This window comes from Opisthocomus hoazin, chromosome 1, assembly GCF_030867145.1.
Source record: "Opisthocomus hoazin isolate bOpiHoa1 chromosome 1, bOpiHoa1.hap1, whole genome shotgun sequence".
Lineage (NCBI taxonomy): Eukaryota > Metazoa > Chordata > Aves > Opisthocomiformes > Opisthocomidae > Opisthocomus > Opisthocomus hoazin.
The window spans coordinates 143,151,233-143,169,834 of record NC_134414.1 but is presented as its reverse complement, the minus strand read 5'-3'; the positions used below and the strand labels follow the sequence as shown (position 1 = coordinate 143,169,834).

Below are 18,602 nucleotides of genomic sequence, written 5' to 3'. Positions count from 1 at the left end.
TGTCATTTATTGGATTCCCCCCCACCACCCCCCCCAGCCAGTAGGAAATGTGATCTGTGTGACTGGAATCTTAATCCACCCCCTTTAAGAAATTTTTCTTGCTGGCTAATTTCATCCAAATTAGACAGAATAATAGAAGGCTTAAAGGTAGTCAGTTCCTACAAGTTTCATGAAAAACAGCAGCTGGATAGAAGAGAGAGATCAAAACCAAGGTTTCGTATTTTGTTTGGCCTCCTGTTTGGCCGACCAGCTCATCCTGCTAGCTGGCAGGGCATCAGAAGCATCAGAAGGATGCTTCCCAACCAGGCAGAACTTGCTCTGTCTCCTAAACAACTGGTAGTTATGAGATGTGGGAAGCAGTTTCTGAAAAGTGAGAGGAACAAGTTTCTCTGCAGAACAGGGCTTCCTTCAGTTCTAGCTCTAGTCATAATGTCTTTGATGGGTTAAAGCTTCCTCCCAGATGTGCAGCTTTGCATGCCTTTGAAAATACATTGCTCTTTCATGCCTCTTCATGTGATACTTTTACATATTCTTGCCTCTATCACATGTGTAGGCAGTGGCTGTCTGGTTACCTACGGCTGTTGCATCAAAAAGCACTCAGACTGACCAGTGGAGGATTATTCATCTCCTCTTCATTTCTGTGGTCTCCGTTTTTAGGCATTTCAAGATATTTAAATCTGTGTAACAGAGGAAAAATACATTTTTTTTCTGGCCAGTTCACTGTCTATGGAGGGGCATGATCAAATTAGTAAAAATTAGTAGAAAGCTACCTACGGACTCTCTTGGATTGGCATGTGGGGTCACTTTTGTGAGGAGCGTTATATAATTCTTACAGGGCTTTTATCTGGGTTGCAGAAGCAGTTGGAGAAGTCACTGTAGTGTGATAATTGACTGCTTAGATCTAGGTGGTATGTATTACCACTCTAGGTATTACAAGCTCAAATGGAAGATTAGAGCTGCTTGATTTATTTTTAGTGACTCTCCTTCTCTGGGAAGAATACAGCCACCTGGTGCCCTTGTTGAAGCCGAATATTTCTTTGTGCTTGTAGCGGCGCAAAGCGAGCAGCGATTTTGCTGAAAGGAAGGACAGAAGTGGTAAGAGCAACTGATTTTTGCCCCCTGCAGCAGGACTGTCATGTACGGTAACTTTCTGTCTCAGCTGATGGTTCTGCTATTTTGCAAGACAGCGATTCATTAATTTCACCTCATCTCTGTGAAAGCTGCTCTCCTCCTGCCAGGTTTATGAGATTAAAAAAAGAACAGCAGTGGATGAAGCAATTAATCTACTCCCCCTGCCCCACTCCCCTTTGCCTCTGAATTCTCTCTGACAAAACTACCAGTTCATGCAGTTGTGCCATCTCATCTTTCTGACAGCCCACTGTGAGGGCTGTATGAACAGAGCTGGAAGACCATCAGATGAGGCTGCTGGCAAGTAGCATCCTTCTGTGAGATGCTGTATTCAGGCAGAAGACTTACAGTCCCTCCCTCGCAGCTCGCATTGGGTGCAGGAGCCTTGATAAGGCTTTCTAGGGTCTGGAGCAGCAGGTCTGGTTTAATGGACTGGAATTAAACTACTAAACGTAGATGTATCCATCTAAGGTAGTCAGTCTCTTTATGGTCATTGGAGAGGATGTTTAGTTTGAGATGAATCACACCCTGAAAGAAGCTATTTCTGCTGCGGAGAAGCCTCAGAGTGGCTTGGATAGAGGCATTTACATTTCAAATACTGTAAGTGAAGCAAGATGAACCCTGTGTCTTCCATGGGATGGGTCCTCAAACGCAGCTGTCGTATTTAGGGGCTGGTGGTGGTGTCATTAGCAAAGCAAAGGAGCAGTCTGGTGCAGTGCCAGTGAATTCCAGCGTGGTGTGAGGACACTTCTCTTGAGCTGCTGGCTGCTGTCCAGAAACCATCAGCTCATGCTTGAATTCGTCACTTCTCAAGGGAATGTGGCTGTTCATTGCGGTTCTTAGGTGAAATGATGAGTCGCTGCTGCTGTCTCTCCTGGATGTGGTTGGGATTTTATTGGGAACAATACAGGCAACCTGGAGGCATCCTGCATTCCAGTAGATTTTACTGCATGAATAATAAAGCAGTGCTATGGTACTGGTTTTGCTACTGCGAATCAGAACTTGCGGTGGTTTCCTTATTTATAGCTCTTTGTACATCTGGTATGAGAGTTTTAGAAAAACTTCATCTGACCGAATACTAGAACTCATACTCTATAATTCGTACATTATAATTCATACATTATAATTTGTGTTTCAAAGCATATAAGCAGGCTTTGTGCATAACAGTTTGAAGCAAGTTCGCATGAATGTATTTTCTCTGAAAAGACGCTAACAATTCTGTGTTTCAGTAGCTTTCCAAAGCAAACCTGCGCAGTTTGTAAGTAAGAGAAGGAGGAAAGGTAAACTTAGAGGTAGACTTCTGTTCACTGAGAAGTATCTTGGTTTCTTCTAGTTCATGAATACTGTTCAATAACAAAGATAGTCCCTGCAAATTTCTGGCCTCATTTGTACTTCTGCAGTCTAAATGTTGCACAGTTTAGTCTTCCTTTGAACTTGCAATATTAATGAAGGTATGGAATAAATTGGTGTGATGCTATTAAAAGACTCACGTTTGTTTACAGTAGTAGAAAAGTATATCCTTTCAATTACTTTTGATCAAAGAGAGAATGCATAATCAACTAAAGCAATTGCATATCTTTATCACACTGTCTGAAATTTGAATTTAAATTCAAAGTAGAATCTGGTAGAGATTAAATAATCTGGACTCATCTGAAGATTCAGCGATTGAGCTGAGCCACAGTTCAGTTTTGAGAGAACAGATTTTAGGCAAGTTTGGGGAATTACAAGGTGCGCCATGTAATACTATTGCTACTGCTGTCTTCTGAAAATGGACAAAAGACTTCAGATCCTTGAAATTTTAAGCACTAAGTCTATCTTTGTTTGTTTGGAAGGAGGGTACAGGAAAAAGCTATTTCCGTGATACTCTGAACATCTCTAGAAAGAAGATATCACTTGTACATTTAAAAGAAAAATAGTTCTACAAACTCAGTCATGGATTAGGAAGATGTGCTGCAATGGCTGAAAGCTCAGATTTTGCCTACTGCAAGGTAGCAGGGTTTGTTTGTACTGCTCCAGGGTAGGAAGGATTAGGGTAGCCCAACACACAGGATAAAAAAGCAATTTTATATTACTTTTGCAGTCTGGAAAACAGAACTGCTAACTATACTACATGGGTGGCACCAAATGTTTTTTTCAGTGGTTTTAGAATAAATAGTGAAAACTATTGTGAAAAATGCAATATTCTCAGGTTAAATAAAATACTTGGTTTCCCTTCTGGGCACCTCAAAAAGCCCTAGAAGAAAGTTCTAAAGGAAAAGATACTGATGATGCAGAAAAGATGGTAGCGCTTGATTTCATAATTTGCCCCCCTCCGACTATTTATTTGGCAATTTGCAGCGAATTATCCAATGGTTTATAGTTAAAATTTCTTACTCGCTTTAAAAAGTTACGTACAGCTCTACTGCTAAGCTAATGAAGGTGGTTTTCATGAACTGTGCTTATTCTGAGAAGTGTCTACGGTCTCTGCAACCTCTTTCTTTTCATGAGATTGCAGTGCCAGGCAGTTCAGATTTGCTTCTGCCTGTGACCTTTTCATTGTCGTGATATCTGTCCTCTCTTGAGGAAGATGGTGGAAATATTACGTGATCCTTGTGAAGTCCAGACACCAAGAATTGCTGCGGGAGGCATTGAAACAGGCTGAAAGTTTCATAACAGGAAACAATTTAATAATGAATGTGAGGAGAAATACAGTTATGACTTTAGTCTTCATAAAATCTAATCATATTGCAGAAAGCTTAGCTGGGAAGTAGATCAGATTATCTCTTTGTTCTGGTCTGCAGTGTCCACTTTTTTTCATATTTCTTTTTCATTGCATTTAGAGCTATTCTTCAAGCTTAGGTCACTGGCGGCTTTTCAGAAATGAACCTGTGCAGAGCAATGCCTACTTGATTTAGATGTTGTTTTTGGCAGAAGTCTTAATTTTAGTTAGAACTTAAACTAGTACTCTTTTGCAAAAAAACAATTTGGTATGCTTTTGTGAATATCAAGAGCATTTGTGTTGGCTGTTCTTTTATTCTTTTGGTACTTGTCCATGATGTTCTTCGGAGGGCAGCATGAAGATCAGATTCCTGAATAGTGCTGGGGGTAGTTTTATATTTCATCTCAGGTGGGGTGGAGTCTGCTATAGAGAGGAGTGGTGCCAAAATGCTTGACAAGGCTGAAGCCAGTTTTGTTTTTGATGTGAAGGAGGAAGACGATGTGGCTCTGTGTAGTGTGACTTGAAGTGCATTCAGTGTGTCCCCTAGCATCTGGCAGTAGCAGAAAGGTGACAGCTGCTTCCCTCCATCTCCTTAGTAAATGTGTAGCGGTAACTCATGCTCTACCCACAGCTTTGGTGCAGGGGCAGTTAGGTGTTTGAAGCAAGAGTTTGATGTGTGTGATATCTGCCCTGATAAGAGTATTAAATTCCACTCTCAGTTTCCTTAGACTTGCTGTCTTCTGCCCTGCCTAAGGTGCAGGATGGCGTGCCTTGAATCCCTTGAATAGTAAGGTATTTTAAACACCATGAAAACCTCAAAGCCTCAGTGACTTCTTCAAGCTTACCCTGAGTTACAAGTATTATATTGAGCTCTTTAGGAAAGAGAAATTTGGTGTGCGTGACCAAACCCAACTAACGATGTTTTCGCAGAATATTCGGATGCCAAATGCCAGCTGCAGCTCCAAGCTCACGTGACCACACTGATTGTAAATGAATCAGTGATTTTACTGTTATTGAATGGCTTCTGTAGCCTTCTGTAGAGCCATAAAATTCTCAGGCTGCCAGCTCAGAGCAAAAAATGGCCACAAGTATAGCCATTATGTGGCTGTGTGAGAGGGCTTTCTTACAGCTGTAAGCATTAGCTACTGCCTACTGTTGGAGATGGGATATGGGAATAGATTATTATTTTTTTTAATGTTCCTGGATGGTGATGGTCACTGGATGGATGAATTTGGGATGTGTCCAGGTGTGAACTTGCTCAGATTAATTCTTGATCCTCTGCATTTCTTTTAATCAGTGATCTACAAGGCAATATTAAAATGTTGTTGATAAATTCTTCAGATGAGAAAAGGAGCAGGGCAGCAACTCGTGTAGGGGATGGGCCCAGGAGTCAGAGCAGCCTGGGTTTACTACTAAGCTTCCTAATTTTCAATAGAGCCATATGTGAAATCTCACATTTAGCAAACCAGAGTGCAGGTTGCAGTTACAGATGGATGTCCCCGCCCTGGGAAGCATTGGCAATGAAAAGAGTGCTAAATAGTTAATCAGTTAAACGTGCTTTGGCCTTGGACATGGGACACATGGATGATAACAGAGAGGCCATTTTGATTCTGTAGTTGGCAAATATTATTTCCTGCAAATATTATTTCCAGGTTTGGAATACTTAGATGTGGATTTTGGAAAAGAGACAATAGCTACCGGAATGGTGGAATGAGTAAAAGACTTTGTTCAAAGCAAGAAACTCAGGAAACTCCAGCTTTTGTACTCATCAGAGGGGAGGTTGAATCTTGAGAAGCTGGGGATCTCTTAAGGGAAGGGGGAAAAAATAATGTAAAAAATCAGCAAAACTGAAGTGCCAAAAATTCAAACTCTGAACTGGGTGCAAATTTGTTAAAGGCAAGATTTTAGACATTAAACAATTGTAGTTTCTCCCCTGGTACCAAAACTTCTTGCAAGAACCTGTGGATGGAAACATGATGGTGAAAACCTAATGTAAAAAATTTCAGGATTAGATGTTGAGACTCATAGTGTTGCAGGTGGTCAGACCAGTTGCATTTCAGAGCTACGATTGATATTAATCCCTAAAGTATTTCCGACAGGGACGTTAGCCCAGGGTCCCTTAAGCATGCATGTGCTGGGAAATAGGTGTTGATTTCTCTGAGGAGTCCATGTGGCTATCGCTAAGCCCTCCTGCCTCTACTGGGGAAGATGTAGATGGAAGCAATTAAGCAATTGCACGGAAATGGAGCTGTGCAGGTCTTCCCTAATGAACCCAAGCGACCGTCTGTACTCTGGATTTCAGCAGTGCCGCGAATCCCTGGTTGTGAGCAAAGGCCTGATGGTTTTGGCTAGACACTGGGTGAAACTCCAAAGGCAGATTCATTTTTTTCCTCTGGATGTTCAGATTCATTCGATCCCAAAGCAAAACGTGGGAAGCTGAGGCGATCGCGGACTGCAGCGTAAAGAACAGGAGGTTTGTGTCAGACCAAACTCTGCAGTCTTGTGCTGTCGGCTCCTGGCTCCATTTTGTAGTCACCGGAATCAGTCTAGCAGGATACCAGCTAAATCCAGGCAGCTGAGCAGACTCTGGCCTAAGCAATTAGTTTGACCAATTATTTTTATCTCAAACCTGAACCTGTACCTCAGTCAATTTTTTAATGCTGCCATTAAAGCCAAATGATAATGAAACAGTAATAAATTTCATATTATCATTTTGGAGCAATGGTTGAATCAATGCCCTTGTTCAGCCTGGGGCATCATCCTTCACAGGTCACTGCTCTGCAGAGCTGGGTGGGCTCCTGTTCAGTGCAAGGTTCAGCAAATGTGTGTGGGGGATTTGCTGTAAAACCGCTATCCCCTCGGGGCAGAAGAAGAGGTGGCGCTGGTAGTGTAACCAGTGCCAGGGCACCAGTAGGCCTTAACAGCCCTGACCAGCCTCGCCTGGGACCCTTACCCCTGCGCCCCGTATGCCGTGCCACGCCATGCTCCCTCTCCCCATCGCTCCGTTTAAGATCAGGCTGAAGCCTTCAGTCCTCCTTCACGAAGCTGCCCTCCTGTTGCTGCTGCCTGGCATGCGGCTCCCCATCAACCTGATCTTTTCCTCACTGATGTACTACAGCCCCCGTGCATGGGTTTAAAAGGAAAACTTTGAGAGGGAGAATTTTGCTCCCCCTCCCTTGCTTACGTGCTTGACGTACTGCAGCATCACAAGGCAGGCATGGCAAAGAGAGCTGGAGAAGGTGGTGGTGCTGGTGTGCTGGGAAGGCAACACCCGCTCCACCTGTGGAGAAGATGTAGCTGAAGGGCTGTAACCTCCTGGCTGACAACCCATGCTGTGCAATTGCCCGTTTCTGCTTTTAGATGTTGTATGTGCCAGTTCTAAGCCATTTGGGGTGTTTAAACTAGTTAATGAGTCATCATTGGCTGTGACTCAAGTCAAACCAGGGTGAGATTAAGTGTTAAATGGCTGCGAACTGAAATCAAACTGAAAAGTTCGTTAATTTAAGATGAAGCATAAGTAGTCTGGGATTTTTATGCAAACTTGTTCTCTGACTTTATGTATGAATCTAGGTTTAGACTTTGCAAGGAGGTCTGGCTGCCTCTCTGCATTTAGGTGGAGGGGGGTGCACCTGTATTAGCCATTTGGTTGGATTGGGCTTTTGAGGGAAATCTCTTGCTTGTCCCCAGTTCCTGCACTTCAGTAGCGTACTCAGTGTGCTACAGCCACTCATAGGCTCGTTGTGGAGTCAGACCAGAGTTAGTCTGCAGTAAATCCCACGAAAATAAGGTAATGTGGCTGTAGGATCCTTGGCACCAGCTATTTCCATCTGCTTCTTTCAGTGTGCAATGTCTGCTGGTATACCCTCAGCAAGGTCTGCCGTTGGGGTGCGGCTAATGTCTGAAAGCTACTGCTCAGCTCCCGCCTTGTGCACAGGTTGCTGCTGGAGTTGACTTGCAGAGCCATTTCAGTGCTAGTGCTGCCTTGCAGTTGATGACCTGCCCAGTGCCTAATTCCGGCTGAAATCTGAGAGGCCTGAAGTGAGATTCTCAAAGTAACTTTTCTCCTGCTTCTCTCACAAGTAGGGATTTGTTCCTTAAGTGCTCTCAGATCTGAGGGCCCTCAGTGCCGTTTCCATACCAATATTCAAGTTGTTTGATTCCTCTCATACACAGGTCTCCTCTGAATTGGAGATAACTTGGAGTCAAAGGTATCCTGCTAGTGGAGGAATGCTTGTAATGAATTGAAATCCTTGGCTAAAAGCTGTGCTGCAGTTTTATAGATTGTGTCATAACATTTTAGGTGTACATTTTAATAAAGTTCAGCAAATCGGTTCAGAGTCCCTGATCCTGCGAAGTACCCTGCTTTAGGTTCACCTTTGAATCCGTTCTGCTTTTTAATGCGCATTTTCCTATGGAGCTTTTCTCACTTTGTAATTTTGGGATTTGGATCAGAAAGAGAGACTAAATAATGTGAGACTTTTAATAAGTATTCTTTTCTGACAACATTTGTGAGTGCACAGGAGTTTTGTGCGAATACGTAGAGATGCATACTTGAGCTAGTGACCTGCCTTTCTGTGGACCTTCCAGGAGGCACCGACTGCTTTTTGTAATGGGTTTATAAACGAAGGATTCAGCATGAACCATAAGAATGCATTTTTGGGCAGGGGAAAGAGTAGGTGTATATGTATATATCTAGTCCAATAGGTGGGGGAGGGAAGGGAGAATCGTACAAAGAGCTGTTCCTTAGCTCATCAGTTTACCCTGGCTAAGGAAAGATCCATTAATATAAAACATTCCCTAGATACTTTTCCACTGAGTTATCTGTTACTTTTGTGCTTCTTGCTCAGACCAGACTTCCAGAGAACGTAAAAGTTGCAGGATTTCACTTGGAAGTTTTAATTTTATTATACAGTTGTATAACAAACAACTATATGTAGAGCTGAAGCTCCATCTGATAGTGGATTACCTTATGCTTTCTTGAAAAAGTTGCTGTGGGGATAGAAAATACAAAGAAAAGGAGGGGAAGGACAGGCAAAAGTGATTTTCATTCCACTTGACAGAGAGAGAAGTAATTTTCCAAAGGCAGCAAACTGGAGTTTGTGGACAGCCAGAAGAATCTCCATTCTCAAATCTTTTATTTGGAACAATATTCCATGCCTCTCTTAAACTGTTTTGCAAAGGTTATTTGGTGAGAGATCTCAAATTTCCTCTAGTTTGGTTTTTACAGTTCTGGGATGAAGGCTTTATCTGGGCACCAGCAGGAGGGTGATGTGAAGCCTTTCTGTGGTGGATATAGGTAAACCCATTGGTGTTTCTAGGAACAGAAATTGCTGCCCTGGCTAACATCTTGCTCTGTTCTGCTCAGAGGGGGACAAACCAGCTCTGCAACGGGCAGTCTAAGGGAAAACAGTTCCAGAATCGCAGAACTGCCAAGGTGGGAAGGGACCTCGAATGATCACCTGGTCCAATCTTTCATAGGAAACGGAGCTTAGATGAGATTATCTAGCTCCTTGTCCAGCTGAGTCTTGCAAACCTCCAGTGATGCAGATGCCATCACATCCCTGTGGAAGTTCCAGGGAATGATTGTTCTCACTCTGAAAAATTTTTCTTATATCAAGATGAAACACCTGATAGTACAACTTGTACCCATTGCCCCTTGTCTTCTCCATGTGGTGCTTTGTGAAGAGAGCGCCTTTGTCATCTTTGTAACTGCCCTTCAAGTACTGGAAAACTGATGAGATCCCCCCTGAGTTTTGTCTTCTCTAAGGAGAAAAGAACTAGCTTCTAAGTCCTTCCTTATAGGGCACATTTTCCAGTCCTTTGATCATCATCATGGCCCTCTTTTGGACCCTCTCCAGCCTGTCTCCATCTTTCATGAATTGTGGGGTCTTGAAGTGGACACAGTTTTGTCCTAGACTTCATTAACTTGGGGTTGACTTACACACCCAAGCACAGTGATTTACATCTGTTCTGAAGTACCCATTTATGCAGATAGAGAAGTTGAGGTGTGTATGGGGAAAAGCACTTCAGCCTGAGCAGCAGCATGCCCTGTGGTTGTGAGCCCTGTACCCTCACAATGTAAGGTCTGGATGCATGGTGAAGCCTCATACTCTGTAGTGCAGCGCTGTGGGGTCAAATGGACAAAATATTGAAATTTAGAGCCATGAAGCACCCTGTCATAAGCTTCTGATTGATTCTTTGTAAAAATCACTTACCTTTTTGGCTGCCTGTGGGGACAGAGGGGCTGCTCAGCCTGTTACACGACGAGAGCTTACCTTACAGCTCTTTGTAGAACCTGACTCTTGGCTTACAAAATGTGATACCCAATTACTTTGTGTAATTTCTTGCTTTTAACAGTTTAATCTGCCAGCATGCCATGTGCAAAGGCTACTCTCAGGTATCTGTTTTAGGAGAGGAGTGGACCTCCTGCCCTCAATCCGTGCTTGTATCCTTGCCTTCCCTTTGGAGCCTTCCTCCACGCGAGGAAGTGTCCCAGGGGCCCAGGGTATCGGTAGGGGCAGCGCTGCCCTGGAGCTGAACCACAGCAAATCACCGAACTTCCCCAGTGAGGAAGTCGAACGCCCCTAGGTTTTCTGCTTGTCATGCAACATTTTCAAACTGTTTCCTCTTCTGCTAAGATGACAACAAATCGACTCTACAGTTTTCAGGAAATTTTCAGGTGAAATATGTATGGAAAATAATATTCACACCGTTGTGGAAAAATACTGACTTATGGCAAACCCAATTTTTTGTAGGGGAAAATAATGATTTTTTTTAACATATCAATTTTTAGAGAAGAAAAGTAGCTGTAAAACTTTGGAAAATGCTAAATAAGTTAAATAGTTCTGTGAATGATTTCCTAGTTTTGAATAAAATCTCATCTTTCACAGAAGAGAAAATCTGCATCAAGCATTTTAGTAGTCACTCATAACTGATGTTTTTCTGCCTGCCACTTATGACTCTTATGCAGCCACTGGAAGTGGCATCAGTCTCTTTAGGCTTCCCTTTAAAATAAATGAGAAATGTATATAGTAATATGTTAATGTATTGTAATGACAAAATTCTGCAATGTGCATTTTACATTCATCTATTACATATAAAAACTGAGTGTCACCCTTCCTATAGAGAGCTATTGCCCTGCAGGCTTTGGAAAGATAGGATATTCTGCAGATGCCTAGAGCTTTTCATCCTTCTTTATTTTAGGATATTAATTGCTGAGTTTGCTGTGATACAGAATTTTACTCAAACTTTCAACCACGTCACCAGGTCTCAAATTTCTACTCGAGTATTTTGGGCAAATGAATCTGTATGAGGATATGCAGTTTTGTTGAAGAAACAAGAAGTATTATATCCACTATATACATATCTATCTGTATTTATCTGTCTCGTACTTGAATGACTCGAATTTGACTTCGGTTAGAAGGCAGGCTCTAATACTGCTGTGAATGTTGCACAAGGATATTCAGTAACTGGAGAGAGATGCCAAATTTTTCCATACTTAAGTTATGTAACTGAGTAAGATTTGGTACTGAATTTTCATATACCTCAGATTTAATTTTCAGGAGAGCTTCTCTGATTTCTGTATGTGTTGGAGATCAGTTTTTTATTCATTAGGGTGACTTCTAAAGGATGGAGTTCCTGTTGCTGAATCTTGGTTCTATTTCTATGCCGCTCAAAAGTGAATGGAAGTTTAAATTTTTTACTGTCTATTTTCAAGATTTTCTGAAATAAATATCAGGTTTTCTGGCCCTTCTGTGAGTAAAAAAGAGTCACCAATGGTTCATCTGCTGTTTGGCAAGATGTATAGCTTGCTTTGGGACATCTGGGAGTGGGAGGATCTTGGGTGTGAAAGGTGGTTGTTAGAGAAGGCATGCCAAGGCTCTAATTAATATGGCTCTTTCTCTTTTGGTTGTCTTCACTAGGAAACTGCTGGAAGAATGCTGCGACCCTGGGCAGCTCTTTGCTATGACAAAGCTAAATTCCCCTATGGGAAAGAACCTCTGGTTTGATGGGGAATTTTTATATTCTTTCACTATTGACAATGCAACTTACTCTCTCTTCCCACAGGTTAGTAACCTTTTTTTTTTTCTCGCTTTAAGTATTAATATATTAATTAATTAATATACTAAATGGTAACATGGTACAAATGAGTATAAACTGCTAAATGATTGTCAAGAAACTGTAACTTCATTTCTCAGTGCAAAGCAATCTCCTCTGCTTTTTACTTCTGTGTTCTGAAAATTATGAAATGTTTGTATGCATGTTAACATTTCCCTGGCCACTCTTCAGGTGTGCAGATGTACACAGGAGGTGAGATTGGGCCATGCATCTTGATTTTAAAAATGATGCTAAGTTCTGGCTATTTTGGGAAGGTGATTTCTGCATTTCAGTCAGTGATAGTGCTCGCTAGGAGTGTGATCCCTCGTCTTGGTTGCTTTGGTTCAGATCTGCTTAGCTAAGATGCGACAGCGCTTTGTGTGAAGGTGTCCAAGTTATTTCCAAGTTAATGAAGTTTATTGATGGCAAGCATCGTGAGCCAAATAACAAAAGTCAACGACTTGGTTGACTCTTGCTGTGTTATGAGTATTAGAAGTGGTGTGGTGTTGTTCAGCAAAGGTGTGTGGGGGTTTAAGTGCATGGTTATTGAGCGCTGGGAATTTTTAATACTGAGTGAGGCTTCTTGTATTTTTAATTAGTATATGAACCGATGTTAAGTAATGAGTTTATTAAATTGAATTTTGTATGTGAAAGGAGAGATGTTTCACGTGGCTATAGATATAAAGAAAGCCAAGCGTCTGGACGTATTAATTGATTTATGTGTTGCTTTAATTTCTCAGATTAAAGGCATAGGTATTTTCTGAGCCTCACACTCAGTGTTGAGTTGTTCACACCAGGCTTTTCATTTGTTGCTGTTTCAGTTAAACATATAGCAAAGTTTTCATTAAACTCCTCCTCCAAATAAAACATCAGAAAGTTTATTTTTTTAAAAAAACCAGTAGCTTCCAGATCTCAACAACGGAGTTATGACTTTGAATTAGTTTCTTTTAGTGGAGAAAGAGTGAGGGCAAACTGAAGTGTAGGGAAGAAGGGATGGGAACGGCGCCTTGCTGTGTTAAGACAGCGTCCGGAGGAGCGGTGTCGCAGGCTGCCAGTCCGCTGCCTTGTCACTCGGCTGTGCCTGCTGCCATGCGCGGGTTAATGGACCTCTGCCTCCCGCGGCTGGTCCCTGGCTGCCGTGTCCCTGCCAGCTCAATGAACAAGCAGACCCTGAAACGTGCACGGCGAGTGTTTTTTCCTGCTGTACAGCTGGGAAGGGGCTTCCCGGCTGGAGGGAATTTCTCTCCCTGCCTTTGAGAATGATAGGAAGTTTATGGTGTGTTGCAGAGTAGCAGCTGTACATCTTTTTTTATGATGATTGGTATGATTTATTGTTACAATGTTGCAGTGTTTATTGGAGAAAACTGAAATCCTTGGCAGAGCTGTGAACTTTGTACCACACAAAGATATTGGTAGCAACTGCTCAGAATGTGTACGTTCTTTCCAACATTTCAGAAAAGCCCCACCTGGGCTTGCACAGGAAGGTCACCATTTTGTGGTGGATTTGGGACTTCAGGTTTAGTTTTCTTTGGATTAAAACCTAGCCCTCTGCCTGGCCACAGCAGTGTCCTATCTCCTCTCACAGAAAAGAGCAGCGGACTGGATGGGCTCCTTCAGAGAGATAAATTCTGATTAGAGAGGAGCCGCGGTCTTGGGAACTCTGGTGGTTTGCAGGATGCCAAAGACTTACCCCCACAGTTTATCAGTTGGCCGGATCGAGAGTAAGGATCTGGGAAGCCCTGGAGAGACAAACTGCTGAGGGTCAACATGAGTTAAGGATTTGGGACTTCGGTGTCCCCCAGGCTTGCCAGTCAGGATGCGAAGAGGATGGCTAGATGCTGTTCTAGAGTGGTGGTGGAGAAGGTGAATTTTGATATTCCAACCATATAACAATGCTAGAAAGCAGCTCTAGGACCGGTGCCAGAAGTGCTATTCTTTTAATGAATTGACAGGCAGTTAATTTCTGACAAGTGCTGCTTGCTACTACTGCCTCTTTTCTTGCGAGTACCACTGCCTCTAACGTGATGTGTTATTCCTATGCATTTTGCCCAAAGGAATTTTGCAAACCTTTATCATATGAAACCCTGCTAAGCTTAAGAGATTAGGAAGATTTATTTGCAGTACATTCTTAAACGAAGTATTTTTCTACCTCTTGCTTTGTTTCAAGAAAGATACTTGCCTAAATTTTTCAGGCTTCTGCTTTGAAGAATGGTGTCTATTAGCTTGCTGACAACCAGCAAGTGATTTTTGTGAAGATGAATATTCCTTTCAAAAGTATCCAGAAGCTTAAAACCACTTATAAAATACGGGCAATACTCTAAAATGCTCAGGGGATGTAACAGAAATGTAAAGGGTCGCAGCTATGTTGGTAGAATCAAAAAAATGTTTCCTCTGGAATAAATAAAAAAGGCTCCATCCACATCAATCTGCTGGGCTTAAGCCATTTTGTGCTTGCAGAAGGTTGTTCAGTCCTGAATCAGTTATTAACTTATAAAGTAACTCAAAACTAAATAGGAAACTTGCTGTATTTTATGGCATAGAATAAGTTGGCTATGCATCTATGGAGACTTACATGGAAATAATGCAAGTATTCCCGAAATGAATATGTGAAATGTCACTTATTTTTGAATGTGAACAATATAAAATAGAGTATTTTTCTTCTTAGTAGTGTGTAGATAAAGTTCTTACAGCTGGTTCAACATTTTCTGATGGAGTGCTTTTCCAATCAAAATGCTATTACATCAAAATACAATTTTACTATCAATTTATTGGTTTTCCAATTTTTCTTTTAAGTGAAAAGGTTAAAAGGTCTTGGTGGTGTTATGACATTTCATTTTACCATTTTTTGAATGTAATATTTAATCTCTTTTTTTTTTTTTAATACCAGCTCCATCACTACCTTTTTTCCCCTAGACTGCTTGATTGTATTCCTCCTCCCTTTTTTTTTTCTTCTTAAGTTTTTGGTTGGCCAAAGGAGAAAGAAAAAAGCCATTGTGTGGAAATGGAGTCATTCAGTGTTTCATTTCAGTTTATGAGAACAAAATTTGAAGTTACAGAGTTTTGCATGAACCAACAATTCCAGTTGCTGCAAGTGGCTCCTCTTACTCTCCCCCTCTCCCTGTGTCATTTTGCCCCTGATTTCTAGAATAATTTTTTTTTTTTGAAACAGAATTGAAATATTACACAGAATGCACCATCTTTCCCGTCCTGGAGAGAAACTGCTAGTGACTCGTTGTCAGTACCTAATGGTCAGGAGAAGACACGGGGCAGGACGTGGCTCACCACAGAAGGTGGCCTAGCGTGCAGTGAGGGCGGGCATTCCACCTACATCTCATCTCCCAGCACGTACTGTGGTGGCATTGCCTAGAGCTCTTGGATAATGGAGGGTCATTTCAGTTAAAATCAGACATTTCTTGACAGCAGCTTTGGTGTGTTACTTGCTGTGATCTGCAGCATTATCTCCCACTCTTGGGAGACAATAAGTGTAGAGTTTGTGTGTAACTGTAGGTGTAGTTTAATATTAACCAAGAGAGGTTATTCCTACTGTGTACCTACCACTTACCTAAAGCTTTTCCTGTAGACTTGAAGTTTCAATATTAGCCAGTGATTTTGATACATATCTGGGGACACTGAGAGTTTGGAGATGCAGGTGACCCTACTTCAGTCGAGACCAGCAGCGTGGCTGGTTAAACCTCTGAACAGCTGGGCTGGCATGTCTCAAGTTGGCCACTAAAGGCCATGGGTAACTTGTAAATGTATTTCTTCTCCATTGTGGTCCAACTATTATACAGAAAATTGAACCATGTGGGTGGTGAGTGTTCAGGAGTCCTGTCCCTGACAGGATGGAGACATACACTCTCCTTGCACTTCAGCCTGGAAGTTTAGCCATGCAACTCTGGTCACAGCAGAAGGCATGACTTGTGTTTTCCACCCTTTGCTGTCTGACTAGAACGGAAGAAGCCAGTCTTCCATATATTCCTGCAGTAATTTTTAGATGCTACGAGTAAACATGATGGAACCACAGGAGCAGCTGGGATGTAACTCATAATCATGTGAGAGAAACATGAACTCACACTCATCTGCTTTGGAGTTAGAGAATAAAACAAGCCCCAGTTTCAAATGTTTTCTGAAAAAATTTTGCACTCCTTCCTGTCTTTTTCTTCCTCAGGTGTCAAAAGCAAATTTCAGACTATCTTTACCATTAGCGGAAAAAAACCCCTCACCCCAGTATTTAGCTGCTTATGCAAATAATTGATTTTTGTTGCATGTTGGCAAAAGCTTATAGCAAGGAAGCACTGAGGTTAATTTCTGAGGTCTCCTTTCCCCTTCCCCCAAAAGGTGAAGTAGTTAACAAGTAGTTAAATCAAATGGAACTTTCCGCTCTGACATGTAAAATATTATTTTGGAATTAATACATTTCAGAAGAAATTTCAAATGTTATACGTCAACTTTTTAATTTGACAAAATAACTCATTGAAAAAGTTTCTGGTCTTACTGTATTTCACCTGAAGCAGGTAGACACATTTGGTACCAGTAAATCATTTCAAATTACCAAAATATGATTCCCCATATTCTCCAAACGCTTCGAAAGTTTCACCTGCAAAATGCTGTCAGCTAGGAGAATGGCTGCTTGCAGTGAGCTTCTCGTGAATAGTCATCATGAATGGTGTTGGAGAAATCCAAAGGAAATAGCTTCAAGTCACAATTAAATTTGGGAAAGTTTTCAGCTGTTTCTGGATATCTCGTGATCAGGAGAAAGGCTTTTCAAATTATTAATCAGAGTTTAAATTCTTGTCCTTAATATAAAGGCAGGGAAAAAATTAATTGCTCTACGTGTAAGTTGGAGACGTTCTCTGATGTTTTCTGGGTTATTGGGCTGAATGTTGTATTGGGTAACAGTGAAGGATTTTACGATTGTGCTATGTGATTTGTAGTTTGTATTCAGGGTACCTGTTAGACTCTGGGAGCTTGTTTAGTTGTTCTTGGTTGCTCACAACATTCCTCATTTAGCCAGAGATTTTATTGTGTCCTCTTCTGATGCTGGTACTTGTGCTGTGTCAAAGCACATTTGCTGATCTTAGAGCCCACAGCTTGAATAATAATTTGTGATTATTTCAGGGAAAAAATTCAGATTTGAAAAGGGACTTCAGTGTAGAGTCTGCAGGCTTTTCCCCTTTTTGCATGATGAGTATTACAGGAAAAACATACTTATCCTGAGGAAGAAAATGGCAGTTTGATTCAAGTAAAAAGGTGAGGTCTCAGAGCAGCAAGTACTAGGACGGGTTAGGTGGGAGTGCAACTGCTGTGCAGATGCAGGGTGGAATGTGAAGATACAGCTGTGTAAGGAACGTGAACCCCGTGAAGAGGGACAGTGTTAACTAGCGTAGGGCAAATGCTATTTGTTGTTTGGACCGGTTTTAGACCCACGTGATATGAAAACTTTGTATAAAATAGGAAACCACCTGAAGTGAAGGGGGTTAGGATTTGATGGACTGCAGTGTTGCCAGGAGGAATGAAATTATTGCCTTTGGTGTTGACTTTGGAAGTGCTCTGTTAATTTTTTGCTACCAATCTAACTTAGCAAAGTACTCTGTTCTCAGTAAAGCTCTGTGATTGATAGCTGCTTGGAGAAATACATTGAAATACAATGCTGTCATATGCATCCTGATTTTTTTTCTTGTTATCTTGGGTAGGGGCATGAAGTGCCTGCAGAACTAACAGTCATTGAGCAACCATTAATTTACTTCCATTAATTCTACTGTCTAAATAGTACCTCCCTGACTTCTTTTGAGCTGTATTTAATTAGGATTTAGGGAGTTTCTTGGTGCTATTCCTTTTCTTTTTTTCCTTTTTTTATCTTTCTTTTTTTTTCTTCTCCCCAAGCATACTATAATGCAAATTATGTTCATGATTGGGGCTACGTATCTTGATTCAAAATGAAAATGTAATAAACATTAATAATTGCAAACATGGAAAACATATTGTATACTAAAAGGCAAAGAGGTAGTTATATCTTGTGAAGCGACATTTGCGTGTTAGGAGTGCAATTAAAAAGACATCTTCTGAATTGTTCCAGCAGCGGTATCATATAGTGCCTTTAATAAACTGGGATATGAAATATGATCTATAGAAACCTGACAAGTTGTGCTCTTTCAGAGCACGAGTCTTCCCTTCAGTTCTGGATAATCTCTAGCCATTGGCATCAGGGTTGGCTTAATATTTAGTTATGTGAAACCCCTACCCTCTGTTTGATTGCATACTGACTAATTGGGAACTGTTTAATTGGACCATTCTGTGCAGAGTGTTACAAAGCTGGAATAGGGCACCATCTGTTCTGTCTGGTCAGTTAAGCAAAAGCCAAAGTCCATGTGAAACTGTTCTGTATAGACAGTATGCAAACATGCCTGATGGTGAAAATCAAATATATGCTATAAAGACTGAGACGCGATGTGGATGGCTTGAAGTAATTAACTAGAGAAAGGGCAACATGCTCTTGTTAAAGTGAATTAAAACAGACGAAGGAATGACTTTCTGCCCCTGTTGATTGTCTGATATGTGCTTTGGTCTCTTTGGGCTTGCTAACATGTTTTCAGCCGAGCTGTTTAGCCAGGCCATCTTTGATGAGCCTGATTTTCTGGAGTTTGTCTGCAATAACGCACGTGCCAAATTGGCTTTATCT

The 18,602-nt window shown here is 41.5% G+C and overlaps 1 protein-coding gene across 1 annotated transcript in view; it reads left to right on the top strand.

Moving 5' to 3' along the window:
* The window catches only part of ST8SIA1 (ST8 alpha-N-acetyl-neuraminide alpha-2,8-sialyltransferase 1), a 145,185-nt gene that overhangs the window by 22,624 nt on the left and 103,959 nt on the right, over nt 1–18,602 (top strand). Inside the window, exon 2 of the mRNA XM_075439669.1 lies at nt 11,749–11,893. Coding sequence (XP_075295784.1) covers nt 11,749–11,893 — 145 coding nt within the window. The remainder of the gene's footprint in view (nt 1–11,748; nt 11,894–18,602) is intronic.